The following is a 22,555-nucleotide window of genomic DNA, read 5'->3' as shown; positions in this document are numbered from 1 at the left end:
AACAATACAAAAAATTGACAAAATAAATAGTTGGTTCTTTGAAAAAATAAACAAAATTGATAAACCCTTAGCCACTCTAACAAAGAGAAGACCAGAGAAAACCCAAATCACTAAAATTCGGAATGAACAAGGAAATATCACAACAGACACGAATGAAATACAAATCATAATTAGAAGCTATTTTGAAAATCTATATTCCAACAAAATAGAAAATTTCGAAGACATCAACAGGTTTCTAGAGACATATGAATTGCCTAAATTGAACGAGGAGGACATACACAATTTAAATAGAACAATTTCAAGTAATGAAGTAGAAGAGGTCATCAAAAGCCTACCAACAAAGAAAAGTCCAGGACCAGATGGGTTCTCAGCCGAGTTCTACAAAACCTTTAAAGAAGAGCTCATTCCAATACTTCTCAAAGTATTCCATGAAATAGAAGAGGAGCGTACCCTCCCAAACTCATTCTATGAAACCAATATTACCCTGATACCCAAGCCAGACAGAGACAAAACAAGGAAAGAAAATTTCAGACCGATATCATTAATGAACATTGACGCAAAAATTCTCAATAAAATTTTAGCAAATCGCATACGAAAATATATTAAAAAGATAGTGCACCACAATCAAGTGGCTTTTATCCCAGGGATGCAAGGTTGGTTCAACATCCGGAAATCAATAAATGTAATTCACCATATCAATAGACTTAAAGTCAAGAATCACATGATTATTTCAATAGACGCAGAAAAAGCATTTGATAAAATACAGCACCCCTTCATGCTCAAAACACTAGAAAAAATAGGGATAGTGGGAACATTCCTTAACATTGTAAAGGCCATCTATGCTAAGCCCATGGCTAATATCATTCTAAACGGTGAAAAACTGAAAGCATTCCCCCTAAAAACTGGAACAAGACAGGGATGCCCTCTTTCACCACTCCTATTCAATATCGTTCTTGAGACTCTAGCCAGAGCAATTAGACAGACCAAGGAAATTAAAGGAATACGAATAGGAAAAGAAGAACTCAAACTATCCCTATTTGCGGATGATATGATTATATACTTAGAGGAACCAGGAAATTCCACCAGAAAACTGTTAGAACTCATAAGTGAATTCAGTAAAGTGGCAGGTTACGGGATCAATGCTCATAAATCCAATGCATTTTTATACATAAGTGATGAATCCCCAGAAAGAGAAATTATGAAAACTACCCCATTCACGATAGCATCGAAAAAAATAAAATACTTGGGAATCAATCTCACAAAAGAGGTGAAAGACCTCTACAATGAGAACTACAGAACACTAAAGAAAGATATTAAAGAAAACCTTAGAAGATGGAAAGATCTCCCATGTTCTTGGATAGGAAGAATTAATATTGTCAAAATGGCCATACTACCAAAAGTGCTATACAGATTCAATGCAATTCCAATTAAAATCCCAATGACGTACCTTACAGAAATAGAGCAAGCAATCATGAAATTCATCTGGAAGAATAAGAAACCCAGAATAGCTAAAGCAATCCTTCCCAGGAAAAATGAAGCAGGGGGTATCGCAATACCCGAACTTCAACTTTATTACAAAGCAATAGTAACAAAGACGGCATGGTACTGGTACCAAAATAGACAGGTAGATCAATGGTACAGAATAGAGGACACGGACACAAACCCAAATAAATACAACTTTCTAATACTAGACAAAGGTGCCAAAAATATGCAATGGAGAAAAGATAGCCTCTTCAACAAATGGTGCTGGGAGAATTGGAAATCCATATGCAACAGAATGAAACTAAACCCATATCTCTCACCCTGCACAAAACTCAACTCAAAATGGATTAAGGACCTTGGAATCAGACCAGAGACTCTGCAGATTATAGAAGAAAAAGTAGGTCCCGATCTTCAACATGTCGGCCTAGGACCAGACTTCCTCAACAGGACTCCCATAGCACAAGAAATAAAATCAAGAATCAATAACTGGGACAGATTCAAACTAAAAAGCTTTCTCTCAGCAAAGAAAACTATCAGTAATGTGAAGAAAGAGCCTACAGAGTGGGAGAATATCTTTGCCAATCATACTTCAGATAGAGCACTAATCTCCAGAATCTATAAAGAACTCAAAAAACTCTACACCAACAATACAAATAATCCAATCGACAAATGGGCTAAGGAAAGGAACAGACACTTCACAGAAGAAGATGTACAAGCAATCAATAAACATATGAAAAAATGTTCAACACCTCTAGTAATAAGAGAAATGCAAATCAAAACCAACCTAAGATTCCATCTCACCCCAATTAGAATGGCAATTATCAAAAATACAAGCAACAGGTGTTGGCGAGGATGTGGGAAGAAAGGTACACTCATACATTGCTGGTGGGGCTGCAAATTAGTGCAGCCACTCTGGAAAGCAGTGTGGAGATTCCTTATAAAACTTGGAATGGACCCTCCATTTGACCCAGCTATCCCACTCCTTGGCCTATACCCAAAGGACTTAAAATCAGCATACTACAGAGATACAGCCACATCAATGTTCATAGCTGCTCAATTCACAATAGCCAGACTATGGAACCAACCTAGATGCCCTTCAATTGATGAGTGGATAAAGAAACTGTGGTATATATATATACAATGGAATATTACTCAGCTATAAAGAATGACAAAATTATAGCATTTGCAGGCAAATGGATGAAATTGGAGAATATCATGCTAAGTGAGATAAGCCAATCTCAAAAAGCCAAAGGACGAATGATATGGCTAATAAGTGGAGGATAACACATAATGGGGGGGAGGGAAGGGTTAATGTTAGGGTTAGAGTTAGGGTTAGGGAGGGGGGCAAGTATGGAGGAAGAAAGTACTGTATAGAGGGTAAAGAGGGGTGGGAGGGGTGGGGGGAAGGGAAAAAATAACAGAATTAATCAAACAACATTACTGTATGTAAATTTATGATTACACAAATGGTATGCCTTTACGCCATGTACAAACAGAGAAACAACATGTATCCCATTTGTTTACAATAAAAAAAAAAAAACTATATTCATTCATTCTACAAATACTTTATTCAACATTTAACTGCCAGGCATTGTTCCAAGTACTGGGAATAGAAGGGAGAGATCCTTAGAACTTACATTTAAGGGAAGAAGTAAAGAACATAATAAATGTTTTTGTAAGTATTCTAATAGAGCACAATAAGAGTGATGGTTGTAACAAGAATGCAACCTGTCCAATAAAGTTCACATTAAAATAGAAACTAAGCTAAATAAGGAAGAAAACCAGAAGAATACAGAATTCCAGAGAAAAGGAATAAATAAAGCTCTGAAGTAAGAACAAACTTGGAAAGTTCAAGAAATAGCAAGATGAGAGACAAGAAAGGCAGTTAGGAGGAGTTAGATCAACATAGAACCTCATGGGCCATTGAATTTTAATTTGACAGTGACTGAAAGCTTCCAAAGGGTTGTGAACACAAAGATGTTACCTGATACACATTTTTAAAAAGATGAATCTGTTTGATGTAGTAAAATAAAATTATGAGCGGAAGGTTAGTTGGGAAAAGACTGGAAATAGAGATAAGAAGTAAAGGTCGTTATGATGAGGATGTTAGTTCTAAGTAGAGGTAATGAGAAACCGATTCTATTTTGAAGATAAATCTAACAGGACTTGTAATGAAAGTAAGAAAAGAATCAAGCATGATTCCTAGGCAACTGGAGAAAAATGACGTGCAAACATGTAAAAATGGTAATAAGACTTTCTGAAATGAGAAAGATGGAGAAAAGGATAGATAATGAGCCACAAAATATGCAAACATACCCAAAATTAACAATTTTATTTTATTTGCACTTTCTTGGCTACACATCTACAATAATCTTCTATTTAAATAACATAAGAAGAGCATATCAGGCTGGGAGTTAAAAAATTAGGGATATCAATAACTGGTTTGCTACTTTCTTGTCTAATGATCATGAACAAGTCACTCAAGGGGCTGGGCTTGTAGCTCAATGGTAAAGCGCTTGCCTAGCATATGCAACACACTGGGTTCGACTCTCAGCATCACATATAAATAAGCAAAGATCCATTGACAACTAAAAAATATTTTTAAAAAACAAAAAACAAGTCACTTGACAAAATCTAGCTTCAGTTTCCCTATCTACAAAATAAGAATTACGATGTGAGTTCCTTCCAGCTACAAAGGAAAAAAAAAAATTGCTGAAAATCTGTATTTCCTAAACTGTCTACCTGTCTTCCAGTCAGTTCCATCTTCTAGGAAAGACTATCTTAATAAGGAAATAGAGCAACACTGGTTTTCAAATATCACATGAAGGCTCACTAAAAAAGAAAAACTGAAGAAAACAAGGAAGTAATACTTGAACAATCCACAAAAATTCCCTAATGGTAATATTAGCTTTGAAAGTTAGTTTTTTCATTTCACGTTCTGGAAATCTGGAGAAGGAAAGCTATAAATCACCTATACCCTAACTCTGAGTCATTATCATCATTTGTTAGCTGATTTTATAATTCCAATATCTTTTTCATTTTATCACAGGTACATTTTCTTAAGGACCAAAGCATGTATTGATGAAGAAATTATAAGAAATAATTTACACATATGTACACATGAACAAGAATTATACAATGAGCATTTATATTGTCATGCATTACAAAACCTCTAACAACACAAGTAAAATCTATAATATAATTCATATTACTTTAAATATCTATAAACTTAGTGTTATTTAATAATACAGTGAGGTTTAAAAATTTCTGGCTTACTCTTCATTAATATACTAACCAATATTATTATGAGTCACTATATGGTGAAAGTCCAGGGAAAAACATTATTTTTAAAATAGCATTTATAATTTAAAATCTGATTAACTACATCTGTTTTTCCTTATAAAATCGCAACTTTTAGAGATATCTGAATGTCTGAGTTCAAATGCTCATGAAATGCCTTTAAATAAATTATACACACATGTATACCAAACATCTGTAATGCTATTTACATTCCAACAAAAGACTGGTAATTTATTAAAATTGTGAGCATTATCTGTCATATGTGTCAGGTTTGAAAAATATCTGAGAATAAATGCTCTAAACTAAACTTAGGCACATGGACAGGAGTGGAGGTAATACTGTTACCCACTAAGAAGGCATACAGATTCTGTATTTTTATCATAAAATCATAACCTATGTATTAACACTGTATATGAAGAGTTTCACAGCGAATTTTTCTGAGGCGCTCAAACATGAAAAGCAATATACAAGTTGTTAAAAAGTCAGCTGTCTTAGGAAAAGTAAGGAAGAAGGGACAAGGACAAGAGAGATGAAAGAAGCTACAGCAAAATGAAAAATATTCATGGTATAACTACTATAAAGAATGTTTCAAGCACAGGGTAGGCAAATACACACTCAACCTGAAGATACTACCTTGTTTTTGCTACTGCAGCCATCAACTTCAGTTACTCTGTGGCATTCTTTCATACAGGTATGATTCTGACAAGCTAAGAGTCGTCCACAAACTCTCTTACAAGAGTAGGGTCCAACGGCATGGCATGGTAGTGGACTCACCTAAACAAATAAGAAGAAAAAGAAAATTAGTATAATACAAACACATACACACAAAACCATCCGAACTCATATTTCCAAAATAACTTTGCTTTCATTTGAGAACAACTGTCACAAAAATCTAAAATGTTGTCACTAATAATATTTACTATCAATACCAAAAATGACCTATCAAAAAAATTCCCCAAAACACAGATGCCAAGAAGCAAAATATTTCATTCCTATGGAAATTCAATATAATGAATCTATAGTGAGTACATATATACAGACAAATTCTCAAATGAAAGCACTAAATATTTTGTAAATTAGTAGACAAATGCTTACACTCTTTATGCTAAGGAAATACAATATTTTGACTGTTATTTTAATAACTCTAGTATAGCATAGGTTTTATAGGTAAAATTACAAGCTTTACTTAAAAAGTGTGCCTATAACTCACCTCATGCTTCCCAAGACATTCCCTATAAGGAAAAAAATGAAATGAAATGAAAACATTATAAATTCTTCAGAAAGGGTTTTCTAAATCAAATTCCACTAGTTTTATTAAGAATAAAACAAAACAACAACAAAAAAGAATAAAACAAACACATATGGAAATGATAAGTCACTGTATAAACTTATAGGATATAAATATACACAAATCAAATATTTCCTGTATGCTAGTAATGAGCAATTGAAATCTGAATTAAAATTATAATACTGGCAACATACAAAAAATGAAACATGTATAATTATAACTATATATGTGTATATATATGCGTGTGTGAGTATATATATGCATATAAAAATATGTATGAGAAAAACTATAAAATGCTGAGGAAATAAAAAAATTTAAATAAAGGAGAAATATTTCATGTTCATGAATAGGAAGGCTCAATATTGTTAAGATGTCATTATTTCCGATTTCATCTAGATTCAACACAATTCCAATCAAAATCCCATCAAGTTATTTTGGGAATATCAATCAACCGGTTCTAAAGTCTGTCTGGAAAAACAACAGACCCAAAACAGCCAACACAACACTGAAGAAAAACAAAGGCAGAGGCCTGACATGGACTTCAAGACTCACTATAAAGCTACAATGATCAAGAAAGAATGTACTGAAAGAATAGAGAAATCAACATAACAGAATAGAGAGACTAGAAACAGCCCCACACAACTGCAGTCAATTGATCTTTTGACAAAAGAGCAATAGCATTGGATTAGAAAAAGCAGAATGAAGGGAAGGGAGAGAGGATGGGCATATGAAAGGGTAGAATGAATGGGACGTAACTTTCCTATGTTCATATGTGAATACACGACCAGTGTAACTCCACATCATGTACAACTATAAGAATGGGAAATTATACAGCATGTATGTATAATAAGTCAAAATACACTCCATTGTCATGTATATCTAAAAAGAACAAATAAAAAATAGAATGCATATAAGAAAAAAAAAAATGGCAAATAATAGGAGGAAGGATATTCTCATCAACAAATGATTGGTGCTAGAACAAATGGATATCCTCTTGCAAAAAAAAAGAGACCTTATACCTTTCAAAATAGTTAACTCAAAATGTATCACAGACCTACATGTGAAATGACCAAACTAATTAAAATAAGATTTGGATGACCTGAGGGCTTAGTGATGACTCTCTAGATACATCACCTAAAGTATGATCCATGAAAAAAAATGAGTAAGCTGGATTTTATTACATGAAAAACTTCTGCTCTTCAAAGAACACTTTGGAAAAAGAAAGACAAACCACAGAATGGGAGAAACTATTTGGAAAACATACATCTGGTAAAGGATTTATGTCCAAAATATACCAAGAACTCTAAAACTCAAAGTAAGAAAGCAAACACCCCAATTAAAAAAATAGGCAAAAGATCTGAAAAAAGAATACATTTCTCATCAAAAGATCTACAAATGACAAATAAGTGTATGAAGATGCTCAACATTACATGCCACTGAAGAACTGCAAATTAAAATGAGATGCCACTCTACATCTATTGGAATGGCTAAAATTTAAAACCCTGACAGTATTACAATGCTGGGGAAGATAAAGAACAATGGGCTCAATGAGAGAGCCTGCTGGTGAGAATACAAACTGGTATAGATATGTTGGTAGACAGTTTGAAAGCTTTGTACAAAGCTAAATGTAAGCTTGCTATATGATCCAGCAGTTGCACACCTAAGTATTTACCCGAACAGTCTGAAAAAACATCCACACAAAAATTTGCACATAAATGTTTATAGCAACTTTATTCTTAGTTCAAAAAACTGGAAGAAACCAAAATCTCCTTCAATAGGTAAATGGAGACTCTCTCTATCCTCCGCACTCTTGTGTGTGTGCGCTCTCTCTCTCTCTCTGTCTCACTCTGCAGGGAGACACTCTACCTGTCCACTTAATAAAATCTCTTGTGTAGAAAAAAAAAAAAAAAAAATAGGTAAATGGATAAGCAAACTACAAGACATCCATATGTGGAATATTATTCAGTGATAAAAGGAAATGAGCTATCAAGTCATAGGAAGACAAGAAGGAACTGTAAATGCACACTACTAAATGAAAGGAGTCAGTATGGAAATGCTATATACTACAGGATTTCAACTACTGTATATGATGTTCTGGAAAAGGCAAAACTATTAGCAATCAAAAACTTACCACAAAGAAAAAAAAACTCAGGACTAGATGGCTTTACCAGTGAATTCTACCAAATGTTTAAAAAAGAATTCACACTACTCCTTAAGAAGGGACACCTCCCAACTAATTCAGTGAAGTTAGTATTTCTCTGATACTAAAACCAGAGAAAAATATCACAAGAGAACTATAAACTAATATTCTACATGAATAAATTCAGGTGTAAAAATTCTCAACAAAACACTAGCAAACTGAATCCAGCAACATGTAATAAGGATATCTATATATATATACTACATATATTACTATATATTGTGTATACATATATATAACTATGTAATATATAGTAATAGTATAGTAATATATAGTATATTAATATATATAATACTATATATAGTATATTAATATATATTAATACTAATATTAATATATATTAATATACTATATATAGTATATTAATATATATTAATACTATATATTACTATACTATAACCCAGTGGGAGGGAAAAAAATAAGAGTAGCTTTTAAAAATAAAGAAAATAAGAATATTTTCTTTAACAGGTCAATAGACAACACATTAAGATTTGGAAACACTTGTCAACAACAGCCCTTTTCTAATTTTATGTTGCTTTCCAGAAATCTGTGCCTCTTTTCCCCTATAATCCATAGCTTCTGCTTAAAGTATGAAACATTCCAGGATTGCCTATTACCCCAGGCTCAACTCCTTCCAGCTCAAACACAGTCATTCCTTGGTCTATCCAGTAAACTGCTTCCTTTCATTTCCAATGTTTCCTTGAACACTCTTTCAAGTCTGCCATCTAAAAACCTGGCTTTCCTCTACCTTCAAGGAGCCTGTATTCTAGCATGGGAATCAACAGGAAAAGTAGCAAACAATAAGTCTCTTACATGTGCTTTAATTAACTATACACACAAGTTGCTTTGGAAAGCTGAAGGACATTAAACTCCAGCTGGGGAGAAGACTCAAAAATAGATATCCATATTCAAAAATAGATATCCATAGGAGATTTATAAGCAGCAGGGCAAATACAGCTAAAAAAGAATGAAGATGAACACAGAAACTAGTTTATAGGCCAAGCCTAAAATAAAAATGAAATGAACTAAGACAAAGGTGAGAGCTATACTTAAGACAGTGTCAGACTATATCAAGAGATTTAAAAAAAAAAAAGCGACAACAAAAAAAAGGTTAAAATTCTAATACTTACGTAGGAATAGGAACTTGACATGGAGGACAAGGTAATGCAGTCTGAATAAATGCTGGCTCAGAAGGCTGCTCCCAAGGACCTGAAGGCTGGTGCTATCAGTAAAATACATGACAATTAAAGACAGAAGGATTAAATGATATGGTCCTGTAAGAATCAAAGAAAATAGCTCCTATATAACCTCTGCTTAAGCAGATTGAAAATTTTTCAAGTAATCAAAAATTATGCTTATTGAAATATTTTATTCCATTTTATTATCAGATTATTTCCCTCCAATAATTCAATATTAAATACCAATGCTGACTCCAGTTTTTAAAAGGTAGAACAAAGGCATTGTAGTCTTCTTTACCTCTCATAAGCCAAAAAGAGAATGAAACACAACTGTAAACTTCACCATTCATCAGTTCAATGTAACCTCCATTATTTTATTAAATGCTGTTTTCTCATCACCTAGAAGAATGCTTGACACATAGTAAGAGTTCAATAAATTACTGAATAAGTGAATGAATTCGTAAGGAAACTAAAGGATATTTATAACCCTAAAATATAATATATGAAGGAATACTAGCAAATTCATTTATATCATGGTTTTACATAACTATCTATCACATTGTATTTGCAAACATTGTTTATTTGATTTCCTTTTCTAAGCATTTCTGGGTTTTATTTTTATTTGTTTGCAGTGCTGAGAAATTAACTCAGTTTTGCACATGCTAGGGAAGTGCTCTACCACTGAGCTACACACCCAACCCTTATGAGCTTCATAAGACAAAAGATAAACTCTTATTTTCCTTGTACCCCAGTGCCCAGCACAGTGCTTATTGCCTAAAAAGTACTTCATCATTTTTTGTTGAATTACTATATAAAATTCAGAAAATATGATCCATAGCAATGCATCATCTCTTTAATAATACTGTTTTCTTACCCTGCCTGTCTGCTTTATTAATGCTTGATCATGACATGAAGCAGGACACAAGTGACCACATTTCTCCAAAACTTTTTGGCAAGGTTGATGACATGGTGGACAAGGACCAAAATGACAACGATGTTTTTCTCGACTTGTATGATGGCATGTTGGTGGTCGACTAAATCACAAAATACAAATTACGTTACTTTGGACCATTGGAAAATTATATCTAAAGTGCAACTGTCTATTTATCTTCTGATTCCATACAGAATGAACATACTATGAAAATATTTTAAAACATCAAAGAAAGATTAAATTAAATTACAAACAATATTAAAAATCAATATGAATTTAAATTACAAAATACCAGATTTAAGTTTATGCAAAGCTTTATACCAACCTGCATATCTCTTTGCATTTGGGTGGCCTTGTGGTTCGTTCTCGGCCACAAGGTACTGTCACCTTCGCATTACCACAATTGCACTTCACGTCTACAGTTTCTGGGCATGGATAGCAACTACCTGACCAAAAAAGGAAAAAAAAAAAAAAAAATGCAAAGTCTTATATTTAAAAAGAAGTTATCCAAATGCCTTTCAGTGGCAGAATCTATAATTTAACATATTTGCAAACTGGGATAGTCTACACTAATGAGGAAATGACAGCAATATGAATGTAGTTAACAGAAAACATTAAGCAAAATAAGGCATATATGAAGAATATGTAGTATAGTAAGATTCCATTTAAATAAAGTAAAAGGAAAAGTTAATTTTTACTGTTCAAACACAGGATAATGGTTGTGAAGGATTTAAGGAGGTTTTGGAAATGCCAGTAATGTTCTGCTTAATGATATGAATTCTGATTATATGGTTATGTTCAGCTTATAAAACTTCATCAAGCCATACTTTTGCAATTTGTTCATTTTTTTAAGTGTACACTAGTAGCTCAATAAAGCTTTGGAAATTTCAAAATTTTCTACAAGTTCCATTCTAAATAACAAATTTAACATAATAGCCAAAAAAACAAAACAAAAACTGCAAGCAAAAATGGATTTTAAGTCTCTGGAAAATCTAACACTAACAATAATCTTTTTGGTCTATTTACATACATACTTCTATCAAAGTAAACTATTCTTAGATAAATTCCCCAATAAGAAAATAACTTCTCTCTCATGACCTGATGTTGGTTAACAAGTACAGTCTTCTGTGCTTTGTGAAAGACTAAATTCTAAACCCTCATTTTAGGTTCTGATTTCATATGCTTCCCTTCTAAAATAAAAGAAAAAAGTACTGAGTTTGTTGTGAGTTAGTAGAAACATATGAAAAGAAAATGAAAGAAACCTTTTCAAACTCTCCCCAAGGCTCTGACATCATCTTAAGGACTTTCTTCCCACTCTAGTCTTCCCAGTGAGAAACTCCATTAAAAAATGAAATAATAAGGAAGGAACAAGAGTCTTTAACTAAAAAGTGAAAATCTTAAACTGCTAAGTGTCAGGAACAAGTAAAATATTGCTCAGCAACTAACCTGATAAGAAACAGACTGATGACAGAAAATAGCTTGGTTTAATACCTTTAGAAGTTAAAAAATAGTTCCCTAAAACAAGTATGAGCTATGAATTAAGAATTTTGAGTCAAATAATGAGAAAATAAGAGGGAAAAAAATAACATTCATTGTACAAATTATTAATTTATACTTTAGTGTTTTGATAAGTGTAATCCTATGAAATCTTGATGGTAGCATAAGTCAAGTCATCCTGACATACATGATCAAGTTTTATTTTGATCTTTTCTAAAGAATGATTAGGTGCTACATTTTTCAAGCTAATAGTGACATTTATCTGTTCTCATTCAGCGTGACATCAATATCTATACTTAACAATAATTTTCCATCCATTATCAAAAATCAAACATAACCTTTTTGCCATTCTACAACCATAACATCACTTTTTAAAATTAAGTCTTACAGACAATATGGAATAATTTCCCTAAATAGTCTTCCTACTGACCAAAAGAATTTATTACATGATACCTGTATAGCATAACAAATACTAATTAAGACAGTTTCAAAATTATACTTTCAAAATTAAAAAGCAGCATACAAAGAATAACTACTGTCCATGGAGTCAACAACCAAAATGGGCAAGAGTTGGTACAGATGATGAACTATAAACAGATGACCTTAAACTTTAGAAAAATATAAAACAAGTTTTCATATATTCACCATGCAAATAAGCAATTAACATCCTCTCCCTGAGTTACAGGATACTCTTGATTAGATGATGTCTAGAATGACAAATGTTATAAAATAATGATTCTACATCTTATGTGAAATAAATGGTGAGAGTGTACAACAGTATCTTCCAAAAAATTTTTTAATAAACATCTTCTTAAAAAAATAAACACTCCGCTAGAACCTAAACCCTTGATCAAATTTCTATATCCAACTAACAATGTATAGGAAATGCAGAGGACAGAGAAACATGCTAAATAACACCACAGGGAAGCAACTTGTAAAATCTAAAAAGAAAAAACCAAATAAAGCAACCTAATTTCTTCAACAAAGAAGCCACTAGGGGGAATAAAAATGGAGAGAAATTATATATTGAAAGACTTTAGAGAGGTATAAAGTAATTGCAACATGCTGATTTTACTTGGTCTTAAGAGTCACATGAACTGAGTAAAAAATGAAGATACTTATGAAATAAGAATTTGAACACCAGATATTTGGTGACATGAAGAAATATGTTAACTACATTTAAGTTAAGAATCCATTTTTTAGAGATGAAAACTGAAATATTTATGAGATTTGTTTCAAAATGAGGAGAAATATTTTCCACACCACTCCACTAATCAAGATATTTGCTCTAAACTTTCTACAGATACTCGATTAATGATATTCTCTTCTATGTCTAGTTAAATTTTTGTCATATATGGATGTTGGATTTTAACAACCATATTTTAGACAATAACCTAGAAGAGTTCTTTTCTCCTCTAATGGTTAATATAGTAAATAACATTAGATTTACTAATGTTAAATGATCCATACATTACTGGAATAAGCCCAAGTTGGTTATAATAGATTAAACATTAATATTTTCACAAATATGTCTGTTAAATTGGCCTGTAATTTTCTCTTACTCTCCTTATAAGATAAAATAATGAGTTGGGTGTGTGGGTTTTTCTTTTTTTTTTTAACATATTTTCAAACAGATTATGAATAAATTGAACTTATATACATAATAAAAATTAATTTGTTAGAAATAATATGTAAAAGTCACCTAGGCCTGGTGTTTTCCTGATGAGAAAATTTTAAACTACTGATTCAACTCTTTAATGGTCATACACCTAGGCAAGCTGCCTACACCACCAGTGTTTACACTCTTTAGAGTCCTATTCATATCCTCCTTTTTCTAGCAGTACTTTAACCTGTGATCTCTTTGATCTCATGTCCTGCCATGTCCCTTTGAGCATTCTACTTTATAATCACTGCTTTTTAACCTGGAACACTACTCAACTTCCATTTCCATATGGCTTGATCCCTTACTTCTTTCAGGTCAAATGTCATCTTTTCAGTCCTCTCCTTGACAGAGTATAGATAGTAAAATAGTAGGACCATTTCCACAATCATAATTTTAGGTTTATTTTGACCTTCTTTTAATATTTGTCTATCCTGTTTAATACCTGAATTTGACCAAGGAGGGAAGAGTCAAAAATTAGGTTCCATAGGATCAGAAACTCTGTCAACTTTGTTCACCCACATAATCCCAGTACCTGATACTTAGTGGATGCTCAAAACTGTCATTATAATAACTTAGGCCACAATCCTCAAAGTACTCTAAGGATCCTGAGCTCATTCAGGGAATCTGTAAGGTCTCACATGCACAGAAAAGAGTTGTCCAATAGCTAGTGACAAGCCATATCACAAAAGATTAAATGCAGAAGCAGTTATGTAAAAACAGTTGCCTTCTATTAAGCAAGACATTCAGGATATTTACAAGAATGCAAAAGAATAGCATCCCCACTATTCAGAAAATAGTTATTTTTCACAAAAATATTCTATGTACTAATAGATTTATTACTGATATTTTAAAATAATAGATAGTATTACATTTTATTTTAACTTCAAATACAATAAATGTAAATGGAAAAAACCCATTTACAAAAGTTCCTTAAAGTCCCAAAAAGAATAAAGGGATCCTCAGACTAAAATATTTGAGAACTGGCCAATCCCTTACTAGATTTAATTTCATATAAATTCATAAAATCCAGAATCAAACCAAAAAAAGTCTATTAACATCTTAACTCATTAAAACAAAAATTGTGTGAGAAAGGTTAAGTGAGGAAAAAAAAAAAACCAGTTTTACAGAAAGAACAAAACTTTTATATTCAGAAGGCTTGAGTTCAAATCTTGGCTATACTGCTATACTAGATGTTTCCCTGAATAAGTCTCTGAACCCCCTTTAGCTCAAATCACATTTTTCATAAAATAGGGATACTGGGAACTGTCCTTTCCTATGTACTTCTCAAGGTTGTTAGGAGGTCCAAATAAGATAGTGAATATAAAAGCTATCAACTTAAAGCACTAATACAAACATTATAATTATAGCTACTGTTTAATTTTACCTCTGTGGCAGACAGATGGACACTTATGGTTTCTACATCCTAAAGTCCGTCCACAGTTTTGATCACAAGGTGGACAGTTTCCAGGGCAACACTGAAGAGAAAGCAATATATAGAGAATAGGTAATTCGAAAATCCATGCATATCTGAATGTCATTACTAGTTATCCACAGAACTTACAGAAATCAAAGATATTTCTCCTCACTCTAAGAATGGTAAGTAGATATACTGCTAAAAATTTACAGTTTTAAACAATGACCTACTCTAATAAAATCAAGCTGAATTTTCTTGCCCTTCAGTTAATTTTTATATGATTTAAAATGCTTTCATCAGATAATTTCATTTACTTATCTATACAGACACTGACAACATTAACCAAAGGAACACATCTACTCAGATGCTACAGTTAATCTGGGCAACTAATTTTTAAAAATTTTTAATATTCATTAAAATAAAACTTGTTCAGTGCATAGTTTGGCAGTTATTTCCAAACCATGGGATCGGAAACCAACTAATGAAGAGAAGCAAAGATAGGCTAATTTTATCCATCATTCTTTGCGACCTCCTTATTTCCAAATTGCCTGTGAGAAATACAGCTACCACCCATCCTAATTTTCATTCAGAAAAAGTAGGCAACTACTTAAAAATCTATCATCTCCTAACTTCTCCCTTGACTTCTCACATAAACAACTGTGTTAAGAAATTTAGGGTTGTGATTCATAAAAGAACAAATTTCAAAAGTATATAAAAATAGCTCCAAACATCACACTCTACTGAAAAGCAATTAAAAGTCAAAATTGCTCATTCAATTAAATAGTTATAAACTGAATAATGGAATATGCCTAACACTTTGCCAGTAGCAATAGTGTTCCATGACTTGAATAAGCCTATTGACACTTCTAATTCCAAGCATGGCCGTCACATTCATTGGATTTATGCTCCTGTCTCAAACAACTAGAAAACAAGACAAAAGGTGAAGTCACAGTTTTCAGACATTAATCATGTAGCATAGAACAGCAATCCCTAAGAGAAGGGAAATGAACAAGGTGAGCCCTGCAACTGCAACATCTCTGACCTAGAGGTCCCTAGGGTGCTGTACAAAAAGGAAGATCACAAACAAAACTTGGTAGTCTCACCAAGTTAAGCAAAAAAAATCCATAGTTCAGGGAAGCCAGTGTGGCTAGATTTGTGGTGAGGAGGTAGCAGTACAGAGAAAGAGCTCTGGAGAAAGCCAGAAGGGGCCCACTGAATCATTGCCTGAATACTGGTCTATATATATGTAAGAAGACTCTACCCAAAACCTCAGAAAGAACCACTGAATAGAAAAGGAAACAATTTCCAGAGGTTGCACAGGGCTGGGAATAGTTTATGTTCCTTATGGCCAGAGTGGGAGGAGATATACAGATATCAAGTGAAATAGTTAAGAAGAGTTATTGCCTCAGTAGTAGGGCCAAATTAGCTCTAGACAAAAGGATGCTCTAGTCAACTAACTCTATCAGGCCTAAAAGAGATCAAGTGGTTTCTAAGCAACTTAACTTTGCCCCAGAACAAATATTATGAATACTTAAAGGAATGTTAAAAAAAAAAAAAAAAAAAAAAACTCAGCACCCAAAAATGTGCAGTTTGCAACATTGAAAACAATTTAAAAAATTCTCAGGCAGGCCAAGAAGCAGGATGATACAGCCCAAAAGGAAAAATCCTAAAAACAACCAAAAAAAAACACCAAAAACAAAGAGAGAGATAGAGAAATAAAATAAATAAATACATTATGCACGAGGAACAGAGGTAATGATCACAGCTCCATTTAGGAAAAAAATGAAAGCTAAAAGATAGTGAAATCTATTAAGTACTTTTGACAGAACAAAGTGTCAAACTAGAATTCTATGGTAAACATACCATTCACAAAGGTCACAGAAAGACATTTTTAGACATACAAAGTTGAAAATATTCATTATCGGCACCACAAGAAATATTAAGAAAACCCTTCAGATAGAAAGAAAATGAAACCAGATGGAAACCTGAATCTACACCAAAAAAAGTACCAAAAATAGATATGACATATATTGAAGACTATGTTTTATTTTTTCAAACTCTTTTAAAAATAACTGTTTAAAGTAAAAATGTAAACAATGTATTGAGGGTTATAAAATACATGGGTAAAAAATTATAAGAATTATACACTTTAGGTCAGGAGAAATGTCATAAAATACACTATTTTAAGGTAGTTCTTAAAGAATATAAGGCCTAAAGTAACACTCAGAAGAAAGAAAACTAGTTATAGATAATAACCTAAGTAGATAAAATGGAATCACTGAAAAAATAACATTCAATCAAAAAAAGATTAAAAAAAAAAAAAAGAAAAAGAATGAATGGGCAAATAGAAGATAAACAGTAAGATAGAAAATTTATTTATTTAACTTTCTTTTTTGTGATTCTGGGCACTGAACCCAGGGCCTCAATCTTGCTAAGGCAAGTACTCCACCACAGTTACATCCCCAGACTAAGATTCAAATCCAACAATACTAAAAAGATTCCATTAAATATAAATGATTTATACTCAAATTAAATGACAAAGATTGTCAACTGGGATAAAATAAAATCCAAATAAGAAATGCACTTTTAAAAGAATGAAAAAATATGTACCATGCTAACATCAAGAAAAAGCAAGCTGAAATCACCATTATATTTCAAACAATTTAAGAATAAGGAATCTTACCAGAGAAAAAAAATAATATTTCATAATGGAAAAAAGGAATCCGGGCTCAATAAGATTTGAACAATAGAAGTTAGGTCTATTAACTATCACTTCAACAATGCTAATGATATTTTAAAGTTAGGGAACAGAACCCTAACTTGATTCTCAGCTGAGAACCAAGATGAGAGATTATGGTATAAGACAAAAAGACTCATCATTTAAAAAACTGACAGATTTCCCATTAATAAAAACAATTAAAATTACATTAGATATTTATTAATATTTTTTAAGAAAACAAAGAATGTGAGTACTTGAGGAACAAGTCAAGAAGTGTTTATCAGGAGCCCAAAAAGGAAAAATTCAAGACAATTTTTAATCAGTGTCCCAAGCTTATTAAGCATACCTTTCTCCTACACTGATGCTTCTGACAGTCACGCATCTTGACACATTTGGTTTCACATATATAAGGTTTATGACAGGGCATTCGTTTTGTATGCTTTCCACAGCGACAGTGTTTTTCCACTTCCTAGAATAATCAAAGACATGGTATTAAAACTGAATTTTGTTAATATCCTTTTATTCCCACATTACAATTTCCACAATTACTAAAACATGACAAAAATCTTATTTGCAAATTTATATGCAAGACTTTACCCAAAGTTGTCTCTCCCAAATATATCTCATTTTGTTCCAAAAAGAACTTCTTAAGAATTTAAACTTGGTAGAAATGATAATAAATATTTAAAAATATACCACATATTAAAATCACTTACATCCAGCTATAACCATAACATCTATACATCTTTTCTCAGTAGAGTAAGAAAAATGAATTATCTAGCAAGTTAACTTCTTGACCTGGTAGTACAGTCAAAACTAAAATGATATATATAATTTAAGACTTAGATCTAGGCATTCATTTTTTTCTATCATCACTAGGCCTAATTCATCACGCTTCAACTGTCTTCTGTTTTTGTTTTTTTTTTTTTGCCGTGCTGGGGATTGAACCCAGGGCTTTGTGCTTGCAAGGCAAGCACTCTACCGACTGAGCTATCTCCCCAGCCCTTCAGTTGGGACACTGATTAAAAATTGTCTTGAATTTTTCCTTTTTGGGCTCCTGATAAACACTTCTTGACTTGTTCCTCAAGTACTCACATGTCTTCTGAGAATAAATAAACTCACACTGGACTATAAAAATAAGAACTTTTACACCAAAAGAAAATGTTTAGATTTGATTACTAACATACTCTCCTGCTTCTTACTATAAATATTAGAACACCAAACTCATATACATCACTACATAAATGTATATGAAAGTAAATAATGGAAAACAATTATAGACAATCTCATTTGACATATTATTATATGTCGCTCCTAAAGTATTACAGGACACAACTAACCTGTCTACATGTTTCACAAGGACCTCGGTGACAACGCTGTGAACATCTGTGGATTCCACATTCCAGTACTTTATCACAACTATCTCCACAAGTTGGTACATCTTCTGTACAAGGCAAAGAAAACTCTAAAAGCAGACAAAATGTCAATGTTAATATGATAATTATTATTAGGCACTAATGAAGCGCTCTAAAGAATGATACAGCCTTTTCAGATTATATGAAATTTTACATCCACATAGTTATTGGGAAAAAACTTCCTTTAATGAAAATAATTCCTATAATTTTTAAGCCCTTACTTTTTAAAAAGAAATTTAAAATTGATCTTGTTTTGCTAATGCATTTACATCTTCAATTTTTCCAAAAAAAAAAAAAAGAAATTTGACACATGACAATTTATAGTCCTCAAGCACATTTTTATGTGCAATCTACTTCAGAAATGGTTATGTAAAGAAATGAGTAAGACTACATAGAACTCTTTTAAGGAATATTCACAATACAAAGAATTTTTTTTATTTTGCTCTTAACCTCATAGGATTAAAAAAAGATACAGACATTTATTAAACATTATAAAACCTTAACAAACACATTGACAAGTATTAATCTTAAAAAATATGCAAATTGTTACTGGTGGAAGCTGACACAAACTGCAATCCAACTATGACACAAACTGCAATCCAACTATGCCTTTATCTCAAAACAGCCAAAATTCACCTATAATCTAATTCTCAGTAATGATGATAGCACAGCCTCCTCATTATCAATATCCCCTAATAGAACTGTACATTAGTAACAAGTGATGAACTTAACAATGATATGATCACTCAAAGATCATAATTTATCTTTGTAATATGCATTTTATGGGTTTGGACAAATGTATGATAGTATGAATCCACAACTAATAGTATCATAAAAAGTAGTTTTATTATCCTAAAATTCCTCTGTGCTTCACCTATTCATCTTTCCCTCTTCCTAGCCTCTGGCAACCACTGATCTTTTCACTGTCTCCATAGTTTTGACTTTTCAGAATATCATACAATCAAAGTCCCATAGTATATAGCTTTCTCAGAATAGTTTGTTTCATTTAGTCATATGCATTTAACTTTCTTCCAGGTCTTTTCATGCATGATATTCATTTCCTTAAAAAAAGAAAAATTCTTAAAGCTTCTACACAGAAAACAATAATATGAAGAGAGTCTAGAATAGAGGAAAACCTTGAGCAGCTTATTCTTCCAACAGAATTAATATTCAGAATATAAAAAGAGCTCAAAAAACTCAACACCAAAAGAAGTAACCCACTCAATAAATGAGCAAATAAACTAAAGAGATACTTCTCAAAAATAGTAATGGCCAATGATTATATGAAAAATTGTTCAAGATCTTTAGCCATCAGGGAAAAAGAAATCAAAACTATGCAGATAGCTGGCTGCAGTGGTGCATGTCTAATCCCAGCAGCTTGGGAAGCTGAAGCAGGGGGATCAAAGCCAGCATCAGCAATAGCAAAACACTAAGCAATTCAGTGAGACCCTGTCTCTAATACAAAATAGCGCTGGGGATGTGGCTCAGTGATCAAGTACCCCAAGTTCAATTCCTGGTACCAAAAAAGAAAGAAAACTACATAGAGATTCCATCTCACTCCAATCAGGATGACAAGCATCAAAAATACAGATGCTGATAAGGATGTGGGGAAAATTGAACCCTTACACCCTGTTAGTGGGAATGAAAATTAGTACAGCCACTGTGGAAATTAGTATGGTGGTTCCTCAAAATTAAAAAAAAAATGGAATTATCATGTGATTCACTTATACCACTCCTCTATATTTATCCAAAAAATTTAAAACCACTACACTTTAGACATACACACATTCCTATATTTATAGCAGCATAATTCACAACAGCCAAGTTATGAAACCAACCTAGATATCCATCAACAGATAAATGGATAAACAAAATGTGGTATGTATAAATAATGAAGTTTTTTTTCATTCATTAAAAAGATGAAATTATGACATTTATAGGAAAAGGGATGGAACCAGTATCATAAGTGAAATAATCCACACTCAAAGTATATAAAGACATAAAATGTCATGTTTTATTTCATATGTGGAAGCCAGAGGGGAAAAAAGGTGGGGTTAGAGGAATCCTATGAAAATAGAAGGGAGCTGGGCATGATGGCACATGCCTGAGGCTTGGGAGGCTGAAGTAGGAAGATTGTGAGTTCAAAGCCAGCCTTGGCAACTCAACAAGGCCCTAAGTAACTTAGTAAGACCCTATCTCTAAAAAAAAAAAAAAAAAATGTACAAATCGTTGGGGATGTGGCTCTGTGGTTAAGTACTCCTGGGTTCAATCCCCCATACCAAAACAGAAAACAGAAGGGAAATCACTAAAGTAAAGGAAGACAATAAAGGGGAATGAGGAGAGGAGGTAGTATGGAGTAAAACAGATCAAATTATGTTGTGTACAAGTACAAAGAGGCCACAATGAAACTCACTCTTCTGTATAATTAACATGCACCAATAAAACATTCTTTTTAAAAAGTCCTACTTGATTTCTGGCATGGACAGAACCTTTTCCCAGATCGAGGACATTCTCCACAAGAACCAATATGACAAACTTGCTCACATGTATGATTACCACATGACAGTGTTTTTCCACATACCTAAAATAAGCGAAAATGAAGGATTTAAAAGTCAACATCCCTGTATAAAACGTAATCCATTTTTAATCATAAACTACTTCTTTATGTCCCTGTACTGAGTTCAAAATTCAATAAATAGCTGTTCTTTAAAAAATTTCCTGAGTAATTAAAATTGTGTTAATTGAAAACTAGCTTCGTAAATCGTGATCCAGTTCACCTGAGTTGCTATTCTTTATTATCTTTTGTTCAACTAAATCAAATTAGTATTTCTGCTTTCTAGTTATTTATACTTTCTGTATTCTTTAATATCCACTCCTCAAAATGTATATAAACTTACTTGATCACAGTGCCACAGTGGACTTGCACAGCTTCTTTCAGCTACTTTTTTGCCACAGACACATTTTTGTCTACTAACCCTTGGACAGGGCTGACAATTTCCTAAAACCAAAATGATAAGTTAGCTAATAAACAATTTATAAAAGCAACAAAGATTGCTTTGATTCTTGCTGAAAATCAGAATACCTAACAGGTATGTGCTTTTACCTGCATGACAAGGATTTTCACACTTATGTTGCCCACAAAGCAACTTGCGTCCACATGGCAGCTGACAGGACCATTCCTTGGTGCTGCACCTACGAGGGATAGGCTTTGCTTTCTTACAGTAACAAGTAGTTGTAACCATCTTTGGACAAGGAGGACAGGGACCTAGATCCCAAAGAAAGGGGGGAAAAAATCAGAAGTCGAAAATTAAACTTTCAATTTTTAGACCTATTAGTAATTTCTAGAACTTTTATTGACAGTTTAAAAGGCAATAGCTTTCAGTATGTTCTCATTGCAAACTTAAGCTCTCAATTAAACTTCCACTTTTTTTTTTTTTTTTTTTTTTTTTTGCCTCAACATAAGAAGAA

The 22,555-nt window shown here is 32.6% G+C and overlaps 1 protein-coding gene across 1 annotated transcript in view; it reads right to left on the bottom strand.

The window, feature by feature from the left end:
• The window catches only part of NFXL1 (nuclear transcription factor, X-box binding like 1), a 57,687-nt gene that overhangs the window by 23,432 nt on the left and 11,700 nt on the right, over positions 1–22,555 (bottom strand). Inside the window, exons 7-17 of the mRNA XM_079153924.1 lie at positions 22,191–22,352; positions 21,985–22,085; positions 21,554–21,668; positions 19,013–19,137; positions 18,019–18,141; positions 14,924–15,014; positions 10,705–10,825; positions 10,323–10,482; positions 9,401–9,492; positions 5,993–6,014; positions 5,416–5,556 (exon numbers count right to left, since the gene is read on the bottom strand). Coding sequence (XP_079010050.1) covers positions 5,416–5,556; positions 5,993–6,014; positions 9,401–9,492; positions 10,323–10,482; positions 10,705–10,825; positions 14,924–15,014; positions 18,019–18,141; positions 19,013–19,137; positions 21,554–21,668; positions 21,985–22,085; positions 22,191–22,352 — 1,253 coding nt within the window. The remainder of the gene's footprint in view (positions 1–5,415; positions 5,557–5,992; positions 6,015–9,400; positions 9,493–10,322; positions 10,483–10,704; positions 10,826–14,923; positions 15,015–18,018; positions 18,142–19,012; positions 19,138–21,553; positions 21,669–21,984; positions 22,086–22,190; positions 22,353–22,555) is intronic.

The sequence above is a fragment of the Sciurus vulgaris genome (assembly GCF_902686455.1).
Source record: "Sciurus vulgaris genome assembly, chromosome: 9".
NCBI lineage: Eukaryota > Metazoa > Chordata > Mammalia > Rodentia > Sciuridae > Sciurus > Sciurus vulgaris.
This window is presented reverse-complemented; position numbering and strand designations above follow the sequence as displayed.